Here is a 14,432-nt window from a genome sequence, read left to right as displayed (position 1 = left end):
TAATAATTACTGCTCAAATTAATCAAATACATTATTCAAAATCAATTTGAGAAAGGACACTAATTTTTCTCTCTTGTGCCATTTCTGTTGGTATAACCTGGCTTTCTATTGGACTCGACTTCTTTTAGGAAATTATCCAAATGTAGTGGCTCAGTAAATATAAACTTTTTACTCTGGTAGTTAATAAAACATTTCGAAGGATACTTCAAATAAGACGTTGCACCAATTTCCAGAGTCTTATTTTTAAGTGCCAGAAATTGTCTCCTACGAACCTGTGTAGGTTTTGAGACATCTGGAAAAATAAACACCTTTTGGCCACAAAATTTAAAATCTTTATTCCTAAAGAACTTCTCCAATAATAAATCTTTCTCTCTCTCTCTCTAAGGCAAAGGATACAAAAAGTGTTGTTCTATTATTTATGTCTGATTCTTCTAAGAAAGTTGATATGCCAATAGAGTTTTCCTCAGTCAAACCAATACCTTTATTGGACCTTGATGTCAAATAATATATTTTAGAAATAGATGGTATATCTTTATCATACATCGATATGTAACCTTGTAACAGGAAATAGGTGATAGTAACCTTGTAACAGGAAAATTAACTAGTCTCAAATTCTTGATTCTTAGTGAACTTTCCACATTTTCTAGTTCAAGATGTAACATTTTACTATCTCCAAAAAACATACTTTCTATATTTTGAACAGTACTAACCTTTACAGACAATTCTTTCAGAGATGATTCCACCTCATTCAATCTTTTACCCCGATTTACTATAGATATTCTATTAACATTTACCAAAGCAGAGAGAGAGGAATTAACTTGAGTTAAATTGGAGTCCAATTTTACCAGAACTCTCCACAAGTCCCCAAGATTCACATTGGCAGGATCCAGAGTCTATCTGGGAGCTACCAATGTTAACAACGACATTTTCCTCCCCTGCCTCTATGCAGTTAGTTGGTAAAGCATCTGCCAATGACTGTTGTGACTCAAGACCACTCACGTTTAGCAGTGCAGTCCCAGCTTGAAGTACTTCTCTCGCAGCTCCTGGAGGTTGTGGAGGTGTAGGCCCGTTGCCTGGACTTAGCGATGCATCCGAAGTGCTACGCAAACTGTCCATTACTGGCGTACCCTGCCGATTTATATGGGCGTCCATGGGGCCCATCCCGGTTGTAGATGGCAAGGAGGTGACAAATCTCGCTTTCCTCTTCTGTCCCATTCCGGGATTAATTCCAGACAGCGCGTTGTTAATTGCGGTCATTCGCGATCAAGCCAAGCGCAGCTTCGGCGGCGCGCCTCGGGATTTAAAGATCCCGGGCCCTGGTGATGACGTAGAGCACTCTGGGTCAGCTGTTCTCTCGCTTCTCCTCCCAGTCCTTAGCAGCTTTGGTATTCAGCTAAGATTTCAATCACACAGTGTCTAGTACCAGGATGGCTCGATATCCTTTTCTCATCCACAGCCAGCCCCCATCCGTCTTTATTTCTAACTGTGAAAAGCTCTGTCCCAGTTCACCCTCTGGGTTTCACTTAAAGAATTATTGGTCAATTTGAAATTGTAGAATTTTGATTTCATATAGTAAGATATTAAATTAGTGAGTCCCCCAAGGAAATCAATTTTATTTTTTGGTATTATGCAGAAAATGTGCATATGTCAAAGGCATAAAATATTAGGATGAAGAAAGTGAATGTGTCCTGACATTCTCCCTATGCCGAACTGGTGGCTCATGCACGGATGTGCAAGGGGACCAAGGTTCACTTCCCATGTCAGATCTTCTGTTTCCTGGGTGGGCTGGGGATAGTGCTGAAGTAGCATTCACAGCCCCCTGGGTGAGAGAGTTGGTCTTAGTGTATTTCCTCACTTTTCCTAGCGTATAGACAGATGGACCAAGGACCAGTGGGCTATTCACCTCTGCCAGCAGATGGAGATGGAGCAAAGCTGACGTCAGTTTATATATACTCTTGCAGCAACATCAGCCCGCCAGTATTCTCCATGTCCAGCAGATGGTGGATGTGCATCTCCCTATGGGGATTGCTTCAGATTTTAAAGAATTAAAAAAAAAAAGCCTTGCTCTCCAGTGGTGATAACCAGATGGTCCCTCCCCCACTTGAGAATTCCTGAGGTGATTGCCATGGACCCTCAGATGTGTGCCTTGGTCCAGTAGCTGGTTTTCCGCCAGCATGGACTTAGCTGATAGTACAGCTTAAAGTCAGCGGGTGCGGGAAGCTGAGCGTCGTGGATCCAGCAGTGAGAGAGCATTTGTGTTTTCTGAAAGTGGAGGCACTGGTCTGTGCTGTCTCTAAGTGGACACTATTCTTGTGGGGGGAGGAGCAGCCTTGAAGGATGTGCATGATAGGAGAATTGAGGCCATTCTCAAACAAGCATTTGAAGCTGTGGCAATGACCTTGCAGATAGCTGCTTTCTGTTTTGTGCCCTGGTGGCACTCTCTCTTGTCTGCTTCTCTCTCAAGAGGTTGATGATTTTGGGGTGAACTGGAGGAGTAGCCTAGTGGTTAGAGCAGTGGGCTTTGAACCAGGAGACCAGGGTTCAAGTCCCACTGTCACTACTTGTGACCTTGGGCAAGTCACTTTACCCTCCATTGCCTCAGGTACAAGTTTATGGAACGATGCAGTAAAGTGCGCTCAGGCTGAGCGCACTGTTAGCCCCTATTTGGCTACGCATTTTCGACGTGCTATTTTTACCCCTTATACAGTAAGGGGTAATAGCGTGTGGAAAACGTGCTGCCAACCCCCCCCCCCCCCCCGAAACTAATAGCGCCTGCAACATGCAAATGGGCCTATTAGTCATTCCCGCGCGATACAGAAAGCCGCACATTTCGCTTTACTACATTTTGATTTACTATCACTGCCTGGGCCCAAACCATGGCTCCTCCAACTGCTACAGTTGTGGTCAGATGTCTCCTAGAGTGCAACAACACCACACATAGAAGATGGAGGTCCTAAGGAAAGTACAGATGAGTGAAAACCTGAAGCTTTGGCACAAGGCTGAGCAACAGAGCTGCTCTTAAAGTACAGTTCTTCTCCTGCCCCGTGACTTCTGTTTCCCGATTTTGTCTTTGGTCAGGAGTTGAGAATCCTGAGGTGCAGAGAAGAGTGCCTAAACAATGCAAGGTGCCTCCTTCAGCTCCATCCTTCTCAAAACTGAGGAAATGATTAGCTCAGTGTTATATCTGAATGGGCCCCCTCCTCGATGTCTTGGCAAGACAGAGCCTCATTGGTGCAGGTGTTGTGCATTAACCAAAATAAACAGTTCATGCCGGCAGCTTAAAAAAGATCTTTTATTAGATAAAATTCGGAAGTGTGAGATTACCAGTAAAGCAATTCAGAAGCAGTTTCAAATAGCATTGTGTGTATACAATAGGTGAAATGGAATTTACACACCAATGAGCTAGTTCTTGTTTTCGTAACATTTTCCTAATTGGTTGACATTAACACAATCTCTTAATAGGATAGTATTATAATTTAATCTCATATTAATGAGCTGGGATTCTTGTAAGTTCTTATAAATTGAGCCCAGAAAGTAGGAATGAAACATACGATTGAACTTGATACTACTTGATTTTTGGCCTAGATTCTAGCACTTCAGCATATCTATCCTGTCAGCAACCTTGAATTAGTTTTTACAAGTCTGATCAGTGTGATTTTTCACAGTGCAGTAATGACAGCTTCATAGAAAAACCTTTTCAAAGAACCCCAACACAGGTACTATAATCCTTCATGATGCAGATGATCCTCATGCCACCAAGCCATTTATTTTATCTGTACCCAGGGCCATCCATGCATATGTGTGGTGTTTGCATTCTAGGGTGCAGTCAGTACACTTGGTGCAATGTATCAAGGTACTGTTAATTTGTGTCTGAGCTGAAAGCTTCAGCACATAAATCCAGGAGTCTGCTGCCAGCACAATGGAGGAGGTGCTGCCGGTGCAGTCCATGGACTAAGGTGCACCATTCGGGGGTAGTAGATGCAAATGATGCAGAGTGCTTCAGAGCCAGCTGCTTCCATAGCAGATGGAGCTGTCATGATACAGAGTTCCACCTTGGTTTTGTAGGAGGCCCTTAATGTGAGGATGAGCTGATCTGTTTTTCTGAAGAGGATATCTTTTCAGCTATGGTGCAGAGGATCTGCCCTGCCTAACTATTGGAACTAGTGAAGAATTTCTTTGCCTCCTTTGCTCTGAAGACCAGAGAGGGAGAATCATATTTCTCCTATCCCAACTGGAGAAATTTTTCCCACATAGTGGGACTTAGCTCTCCTCAAGAGTTTCAAGCATTGGCAGCAAGTCCTTACCATGAGGTGGTTGATTTTCCCTCCTCTAATGGAGTCACTTCATGAATCAAAAGGGGAAGAAGTGAGAGCACTTCATTCTGAGTTGCTACTAAATGTCTTCCCCTTGGACCGGCAAAGATCTTCTCCTCTGTCATAGCTCAGGGGAAGAAGATGATTCATTCAGAATCCCTGCCTAACTTGCCTGCTATTCCAAGTTTTGGATGAGCTGGCAAAGACACTGCTCATTAATGTCAAGAAGGAAAAGGACCTGGGAACAGATGTCTGCGGGCTTCCTCAGTTCTTTCAGCTCTAGTTGGGACTCCACAACTATCCTGGTTCACAAACTCCTCAAGGACCTGCAAAGGGGGATTGTGGCAGGAGCTGACATTGTGCCTTCTGGAGGTCAAGAATCTGGACCTAAAGTACTGGGTCCAAGCCCCTGAAGGTCTGGAGTAGCCCAACTACCGTATTACTCCATGGTGGTAGAGTCAGCGTTTAAAACATGCTAAGCACATTTGTGATCACTTAAATATATCTCCTGGAAAGAATCTGAAAGTGATGAATGTTTGGGAAGAGGGTCTTCCAGGGTTGTATGCTAAGTGCCTGAATTGTAGCTCATGAGCTCTTGATTCATTTACTGATGTGCATTTTCTTTGTTACGTTCTCATCTAACTGTATACATAAATCCTGTACTTGATTTGAGGGATTAATTTGAAAGTTACCCAGGTTAAGGGCAGGTGGTTTTACTATTTATGGTTTAATGGTTTATTAAATTTTATATACCGACACATCGGACAAGCCTTCACATCGGTTCACACAGCATAAACAAAATCAGAAATACAGTATTCATAAAATAGTAACAGCTAAAAAACTATATAGAGTAAAAGAATAAATTAGCTGTTAATAAAGATAAAACTCATAAAAATTAATCAGTCATAAAACATTAATATAAAAACATATTAAACTAAATGGGGGGTCTGGATGTGGAGTGAAGGAGCATCAAGCCGCCCTGGTTCGGCTCTCAGGAGCGAAAGCGCCTGCTAATTGCCAGCTGCAGGGAGACGCGAGTAGCGGAGGAAACAGCAATTGAGACCAGCTGATCCTGAGACCTACGTCATCACCAGGTGACCGGGATAAAACCCGAGAGACGCCGGCAGTCCTTTGGGGTCTGGATGTGGAGTGAAGGAGCATCAAGCCGCCCTGGTTCGGCTGTCAGGAGCGAAAGCGCCTGCTAATTGCCAGCTGCAGGGAGACGCGAGTAGCGGAGGAAACAGCAATTGAGACCAGCTGATCCTGAGACCTACGTCTCAGGATCAGCAGTGGAGAACAACAGGATGAAAAGGAACTGCTAAACGTGAGTGCAAAAAATGTGCGTGAAGCGTTGGCTGGCTCTGAACTCTCTTCCAGCCTCAAAGTTTCTTCATCTGAGGCGTGTGAAGAGAACCCTGTTGTGACCATTGGTAATACTCAGATTAATTCTGTTGACCCTGCCAATGTGACTCTCTTGGACCTTTGGAGGGTACTGGTAAAGCTTGACATGAATTTAACTCAAGTTAACTCCTCTCTATCATCATTAGTGAATGCTAATAGATTATCAATATTGGAACAGGGTAAAAGATTGAGTGTAGCAGAAGTTACGTTTAATGAAGTATCAGAGAAAATTGGTAGTATGCAAAATCTGGAAAATGTGTTAATTAAAGATAATACCATCTTACATACTGAAATAGAAAATGTGGAAAATTTAATAAGGGTGAAAAATTTAAGATTGGTTAACTTTCCAATGACTAGGTTGTTATCTCCAACAGAAATGTTAATTAAATATCTGAAAGAAGTCTTAATGTATGTGGATAAAGAAATCCCAGCTATTTCCAAGATATATTATTTTTCTTCTCGTTATAATAAAAGTAACAAGGTGAATGAAGAAAATAGTATAGGAATTACCACTTTTCTAGAGGAATCTACTGATATTATTAATAGTAGAGCGACTCTCTTTGTATCCTTTATGGCTGAAAGAGATAAGGAGTATATGCTTGAGAAATTTTTTAGGAATAAAGATATTCAATTTTGCGGCCAAAAAATTTATATATTCCCAGATGTTTCAAGACCGACACAGGTTCGTAGGAAGCAGTTCCTGACTCTGAAAAGTAAAAACCCTTGAAATTGGAGCAACATTTTATTTGAGATATCCTTCAAGATGTTTCATAAATTTCAAGGGAAAGAAATTCAGTTTCAATGAACCGCTACAAACATGCCAGGCGGAAAACCAAGACTTGACTGCTACAGGAGAGGCATTAGAAAATAAAGAAGAAGTTGTTCCTTCACAAGATGTTTAATTATATGATGTATATGAATTAGTTTTGTTATGATACAGACCCCTCTCATTATTAGATCCAACTTGGAAATATGAGTTTATTAAGTATTAAGTATGATTTGTTATGTGGTAAAAGATAATGTATCCAATGTTTGGATTTCCTGATTTGTGAAGTAAAATGGTTATGTTTGAATATTTTGAAAAAGTTAATAAAGAAATAATTGGAAAAAAAAAAACCTAAATGACGTACTAATAGAATAAAAAGGGTAACTCCTTAAGATGGTTTACAGATAAAGCATGCTTATACTATGTTGCTTATTTCTGACAGTGCTGGTTAACTGATTCATACTCTTCAAATGCGCATTTAAACAGCCAGGTCTTTAGTTCGGCTTTGAATTGCTTTTTTTCGGTAGTAAGTCTCAATGAGGTAGGTAAAGATATTGCTGAGTTTCTACTCTGCAAAATGATTTCTTTTTAGGGTTTAATATTAGCTTGTTTTGAAAGTTCTTGTGTTGCTTTCATATAGGTAGAGAATATTGAAGCTGTATTTTCATGTGATCTGGAGAGCGGGATGTAAAACTGTATGTCAGCATGCAAGAAGAAAGTTATTCCTAGATTTGTCAGTGGGAGCATGTAAATATTGAATAGTGTTGCTGAGAGAGCTGAGCCTTGAGGGACACCTGTATCACACTGGAAAGTATCGGATATATGGTTTCTCAGTTTGAACGAAGAGAACCATCTGAGAACCCTGTCTTCGATCCCAATGTTTCTCATCTGATGGCATAACAGGTTATGGTCCACAGTGTCAAAGGCAGCAGTTAAGTCAGTTAGCATATGACAAGATTCATCTGCATCAAGCCCTGGTTAAACAGAGTCTGTTAATGAGAGGAGTAATGTCTCAGTTGAGTGATGTTTCCTAACTCCGAATTGTTTTGGGGAGACCATATTTTGATCTTCCAGGTGATTTACAAGCTGGGATAACACTGCTTTCTCAAGAACTTTTGCGAGAAAAGATAAGTTGGATATTTGACAATAGTTGTCCCAGTCGTCAGTTCTACCAGTCTTAGTCTTTGGGATTGGCTTTATCACAGCTTGTTTTAACCCATTTGGAACAGTTCCTTCTGAGAGAGAGAGGTTAATGTTGTGATTGTCAGAGTGATAACCCCATGTACTTGTTTTAGGGAATTTGCTGGAATTGGGTCACATGGGTGAGGGTCAGGTTTAATTTTAGTAATTTGATACTGTTTTGATACTGTTGACTGTGGACAACTTAACCATGCCATTTGAATCTTCAGGTGCTTTTATTGGAGAACAGGTAGGGAATTGTGTTTTCAACTTATTGATTTTGTCTAAGAATGTGATGGTATATTCATTGCAAGTGACCTTTGTGAAGTTAGTTTCTTGAGATGGAAGATGTCTGGTCTTTAAATGTTTAACAACCTCAAAGAGCAATTTAGAATTAAATATAACCCCATGAATCTGGGGTTTTTTTTGCTTTATTGGTTTAGGGTATTTTATAAGGAAAGACTTATATTTTTCTAGGGATTCAGCAGACAGGCATTTTCAAAATTATTTCTCTAATTTTCTAAGTTACTGTTTAGTGCTTCTTAATTCATCATTGTATCAGGGCTTCTTATTTTTGGAGTTATTTTGTCTGGACGTTTAATGTTTAAATGTCTCCATGTTTAAATCATGATTGAGCAGTTGTCTATGCTGCCCTGAATGTCAAAGGGCTTAATAGCCCCAGGAAATGCCAGTTTCTGCGAGCTGAAATGACACGTTCAGGGGCAGCTATACTGTTGCAAGAGACGCATCTGCGGAAACGCTACGAATCTCTGATGCAGTGGTCCCTTTATCCTACTCAATACTTTGCAGCTGCCACCCACCAGGATAAGTATACTGATGTGGCCATTGTTACACAAAGACTTCAAGGGAGTGATTAAAAAGCCACTTTTTTGACCCAGAAGGGCGGTATGTGATGGTACAATTTCAGATCGCAGATGCTATGTATACTATGGTTAACATATATGCCCCAGTGCAGGGTCAAACTACATTCTACACCGCATTGGGTCACTACTTAGAGCAGGCAGTAGAAGGTTACTTGGTGTTAGCTGGCGATTTTAATCTGAAGCTGGATCCCCGGATGGACAACACAAAGGGGGGTGGGGTAGCTCGGGTATGGGTACAGCTAGAACCCGGGTAAAGAAAATAATGAAAAAATGGAATCTTATAGATGTTTGGAGGTTCCAGTTCCCACCTAGTCAGAACTAAACCTTTTTTTCAAACCTTCACCATTCATACTCAAGGCTGGACTTCTTTCTTTTGGATAAATTGCTACCCTAGTACTGCAAGGTAGATAGTCAACCGATCACATGGTCTGATCATGCCCCGGTTGAGCTCCACTTGCACAATCCTATAAAAAAGGAGGGGGGGGGGGGGGGCCGATTTTGGACCCTCAACAATTCCTTATTGGGAGACTAACACTACTGTTCGCAGTTAGAAGCAGATATATCAGAGTATATTGATTTTAATGTAAGGGATGATATAAACTCATCTATGGTTTGGGAAGGCCTGAAAGCTATGATTAGGGGTCGCTTAATAGCGAGGGCGACCTATGTTAAAAAGAATAGAATTAAGCGACAACAGCAGCTCCGGCGAGAGATTCTGGAACTGGAGCATGTACACAAGCAAACTTTGGATAAGGCTTGTTATACTAAGCTCCAGAGGGCTAGAACTGCCCTCTTGAGTTAGAAACTATAGCTTTTCAGCTGCAACGGCTAAACCAGGAACGATTTGAATGGGGGAATAAAGCCAGCTGTCATTTGGCTCGGCGCTTGCATAAACGCGTAGCCCAACGGCAAATCGTGCAAATTAAATCAGAACGGGGCATTCTTCTCACTAAGCCAGAAGATATGCGACAAAAGTTCATGGAATTTTATACGTCCCTTTATGCCGCAGATCCCCTGATTCAGACAGAACAAATAGAACAGTATTTGCAGGAGGTGGTTCTCCCTGGCATATCTGATCTTGAACGACAGTTCTTTGATAAAGATATCACGGAACAAGAAATAGTACAGGTGATCAAGGGATTAAAGGTCAATAAAGCACCAGGGTTAGATGGGTATACAGCCTTATTTTATAAAAAATTTCATACCCAAATTACTCCATTATTGCAGGAATGGTTTAATTCATTGAAGTCTGGATACCCTCTCACGACAAGTGCATATGTAGCCAGGATTTCTATACTGGCCAAGCCTGGTCGAGACCCCGCCGTGTGCGGCTCGTATAGGCCAATCTCTTTGATTAATATTGACCTTAAGATCTTCGCTAAGATCTTAGCTATCAGGCTGAAGCGGATCATGACCAAATTGGTGCACTTGGACCAGACGGGGTTCATACAGGGCCGTATGACGGCCGATAATATCAGGAAGGTAGTGAATCTCATGTGGTCTGTTCAGACGCAAGGGACCCCAGCAGTATTGTCTATAGATGCCGAAAAGGCTTTTGATATGATCCACTGGCCATATCTTTTTTGCGTGTTGAGGAAAATGAACTTTGGTAACTCGTTTTTGGCATGGCTGCATAATTTATACTCCCAACCCCAGGCGAGAGTTAAGGTTAATGGTATATATTCAGAACCTCTACCCATTCAGCGGGGTACAAAGCAGGGATGTCCCCTCTTGCCACTCCTTTTTGCCCTTTTTTTAAGAACCATTAGCCCACCATATACGTGCCTCAGGAGATATATAAGGGGTCCACTTGGGAACATCCGAGCATAAAATTGCCATGTTTGCGGACAATGTTCTATTTACCCTCACACAACTAGATATCTCACTCCTGGGGACTATTGGTAAGATATCGGGGTTCAGATTAAATCTTGACAAATCTGAAGTGCTCAATTTAACTTTGGGTGAAGAGCAGCGGGCTCAATTGCAGGCCAAGCTTCCTTTTAAGTGGGCTACACATAGCATTAAATACTTGGGTATCCATCTTAGTAAGAATTCTGGGGACCTCCTAGAATTGAACTATAAGCCTCTCTGGCAAACACTCTCTAAGGAATTGGAAATCTGGGCCTCCCTTTCCTGGTTGGGGCGGATGGCCGCAGTAAAAATGAATCTACTACCCCGGCTTCTGTATCTATTTCAGTCACTACTTATACCTATCCCCAATAACATGTTGAAATGCTGGCAAAGACGAGTATTTGACTATATTTGGAAGCGGAAGCCACCTAGGATCCACCTAGGGATATAATGTATCAACCTACCAGTAGGGGGGGATTGGGAGTCCCTAACCTACAATGGTATTGGGCGGTTGCCCAGTTAAGGGCAGTTATCTGTCATAAGGAACACGATCAGCCACTTTGGGTAAAGATTGAACAGGATCTGGCTGGGAAAGTACCATTGCGGGCCATGGTTTGGCAGCCTAGGGATACCTGGCCGGGAGTTGGTGAACTGGCCCCTGCCACTAAGACAACTTTAGCTATTTGGGACAAATGGCGAGTACACTTTGGCACTCACCGTTACTTTTATAGCACTTTCCTCAATTATAATACCAATTTCTCTGCTGGAAGGGTACTACTGCACTATCACCCATTGATTAATAAGTGAGTTGTTCAATTGGAGCATTTATGGGGCTCACAGAGGTTTCTTACCTTTCCAGAGCTTTGGGAGAAGTGGCACTTAAGAGAGCAGGATGTTTTCTTGTACTTGCATCTAGGTCATTTTCTAATGACAGAGAATATAGGTGCTGAGCTTCAAAAGGGCAAGACAGTTCTGGAACATTGGTGTAATACAGCAGATGGCTTGTCCGGCATTATTTCTAATCTTTATGGATTCCTAGGTAATGCACTGTGGAGCCAGGCCCCTTATGAGAAGGCGCAGGAATGAGACTTGGGTAAATTAATTCCTTCAGAGTCCTGGGACTAGATATTTCAGAACACAAAACGCGGTTCGATTTCTGCCACGTTGATGGAAAATGGGTACAAGGTCTAATGCGATGGTACTTAACGCCTGCTAGGATACAGAAGATTATACCTTCTGTTAGTGCCGATTGCTGGAAAAAATGTGGGGGGACTGGTACATATTTCCACATGTGGTGGAGCTGTCTTAAGGTGAAACAGTTTTGGGAAGAAATCAATCAAATGGTAACTGATATTGTAGGCCTGGAGGTTCCTTTAGATCAGGTGTGGACAAGCCGGTCCTCGAGGGCTGCAAACCAGTCTGGTTTTCAGGATACCCCTAATGAATATGCATGAAATGTTAACATATTACCCTTAAATCTCAATGTTTTCTGTAAATCCTGTTGCTGTTAAATGTTTTACTGTTTAATTGTTATATGTAAAGCCTGTTGCTAATTTATCGTTTTACTGTAAACCGAGGTGATGTATAACTATACGTACCGCGGTATAAAAGAATCTATAAATAAATAAATAAATGGAATAGATTTGCATACAACTGAGGCAGTGTGTTTGCAGGTCTCTCATATGCATATTCATTAAGGATATCCTGAAAACCCGACTGGTTTGCAGCCCTCGAGGACCAGAATTGCCCACCCTTGCTTTAGATCCTGAACATTTCTTGCTTAATTTGTCCCCACAAGTTTCTCACTTTAAATGGTTACTTGTACATCAAATTATACTTGCAGCCAGATGCGAGCTGGCTTTGTTTTGGAAACGGCCAGATCTCCCTACTAAGGCTGAAGTGGCAATCCGCCTTGAACACAAATGCTTCCTTTACAAGTTAACTGCACTTAAAAATCATACTTTGCCTAAGTTCTATAGGATATGGGATCCTTATCTAACATGGAAGAATCAGTTATCATAGGGAAAACATGAATTGTACGGGATACCTAATGAAAGTGTTTAGCTTGTTTTGAACTGTGGACTTAGAATAATATTGTATGGCATGTACTCCAGATTTTCTACAGTTGAATGTAGCATTCTCGGTCAGGGGGGATGGGGGGGTTTCTATTGGAATGATAAACTGTTGGTTGTCAATTGTTCAAATGTTTTGTATACTTTTCATGTGATGACAAATAAAAACTATCAATCAAAAAAAAAAAAATTGCAATACAATCCTCAGCTTGGGACTCCCCACACATTATTGCTAATCCATGCCTGCTTGTCAATGGAGAAAGCAAGTTTGCTTACCTGTAAACGTGGTCCTCCATAGACTGCAAGATGCATTAGCCATACTTAATACCTTCCTGCCTCCCTGGAGTTGACAACTTCATTAAAGCTCTGAGGGGCTCATGAGGCAGCATGTGAGTACAGGAGCATGCGCTCAAGCCCAGTAAATTCTTTACTGAGCTCGGAGAGCTGTGTCTGTCAGTACTCTGAGTTCACCTACATGTTATGACTAATTCATCTAGCTATGCAGAACCTGGTTTACAGGTAAGCAAACTTGCTATTCAAACAGTACTTGGTTTTGTTTTGTTTTAAATTTATTTTTGATAGGATGGGAGAGGGGTGAATAGCAATTTCCTCCTCCTTTCAGTTTGTAGCTCAATTGGAACTTATCCCATTTGGTTTTGTACATCCATGGTTCTTAATTAGCAGCTGCTCAGTCGTTCCCCCCCCCCCCCCCCCCCCCCCCCCCCCAATTTTTGTTCATTCTTCCCTTCTATCTAGTCCAGCCATTGCAGCGCCATTTTTCTGGCAGAGAAGAACAGAATGAGGTTCCCTTACTCAGCTCTGTGCACATGCACTTCTTTGATGGTCAGGTCATGAGGCAGCATGAGATGTCTGTGACTTGCTGAGGGGGGGGAGCACGGCCTCTAAAGCCCCCCTTTTCCTTCCCCAGCTCCCAGTCAGCCTAAGGGGCTTGAACCAGGTCTAGGAATTAAAACCAGTACTTCTGTGGTGTTCTTGGAAATCAACCCTTGCTGCAGGTTTTCAGAGTGTTTCTGCCATAAATTGGAGTCTGAGAACTCTAAGCAGGCTGGTTGGCTGCATCTGCTTGTCACCTCCAGAGAGGATTGGTATATATCCTGTAATGATGCAATGCAAACAGGATGGGCAAATATTTGTTGTCTTGGCCTTTTGAAGGTGAATATTTCTGCTCAAATGTGCTAACACAGTTTAATACAACTGATAATGAGTGCTAGGATGTCATGAAAACAGCAAGAGCAGAACAGTTTTGGTCCTGTTGAAGTCCATGACTGATGTTTACGTAGGCACAACCTACTTACCTGCATTAGCTTTTTAAATTTGTTCGTAATGATGAAGAGTGCAGAAAGATGACCTAATTATAAAGTAAAAGATGATGACTTTTATGGCAAGTTAGAGATGCTGGAAAAATTAAACCTACTCTAAAATCTGTGCTGCATTTTTTCCCATCTTATCTGAAAGCTGAGAAATGTGTACAGCATCATGCTTGACACTTCCCCCCGCCCCCCCCACCTCCTCTTTAGGTAACTTTTATCACTTAAGTTTAACAGTGAATGTGTGCTTTGAAATGATTAATTGGAAAGTATTTGTGGGAGAGGGAAGGAAATGTTAGTTTCTAACACCATTCTTCTTTCTCTCCCACTCCCTCCCTGTTTTAGGTGAAGGCAGTGCTGCTGTAGAACAGACTATTTCTGCAGAAGATCTGAAAGAATGTTTAAGGAAGCGACTGGAATTCTGCTTCTCACGGTATTGTGGAGCTAAGTTAGATTGTTAACTAAAAGTATTTGTTAAAGCATTATAGACCTGCTAGAACAGGCCTAATGTGGACCTTGTGCATTAGAGAAGAAACCTCTGTGTGGCACACTGGTGCAGATTGATTTTGCCACTGCTCTTGGAGAATTTCTGTTTTTCATTTTATCCGGGGGGGGGGGTGGGGGCTAATCTGTGGCTT

At 41.8% G+C, this 14,432-nt stretch overlaps 1 protein-coding gene across 5 annotated transcripts in view; it reads left to right on the top strand.

Annotated features, from left to right (window-relative positions):
- Nucleotides 1-14,432, top strand: part of LARP4 (La ribonucleoprotein domain family member 4) — a 182,159-nt gene that overhangs the window by 49,863 nt on the left and 117,864 nt on the right. For all 5 annotated transcript variants that reach the window (XM_029594991.1, XM_029594988.1, XM_029594986.1 and 2 more), the window contains one exon: nucleotides 14,140-14,227. In XM_029594991.1, coding sequence (XP_029450851.1) covers nucleotides 14,140-14,227 — 88 coding nt within the window. The remainder of the gene's footprint in view (nucleotides 1-14,139; nucleotides 14,228-14,432) is intronic.

This window comes from Rhinatrema bivittatum, chromosome 3 (assembly GCF_901001135.1).
Source record: "Rhinatrema bivittatum chromosome 3, aRhiBiv1.1, whole genome shotgun sequence".
NCBI classification, from domain to species: domain Eukaryota; kingdom Metazoa; phylum Chordata; class Amphibia; order Gymnophiona; family Rhinatrematidae; genus Rhinatrema; species Rhinatrema bivittatum.
This window is presented reverse-complemented; position numbering and strand designations above follow the sequence as displayed.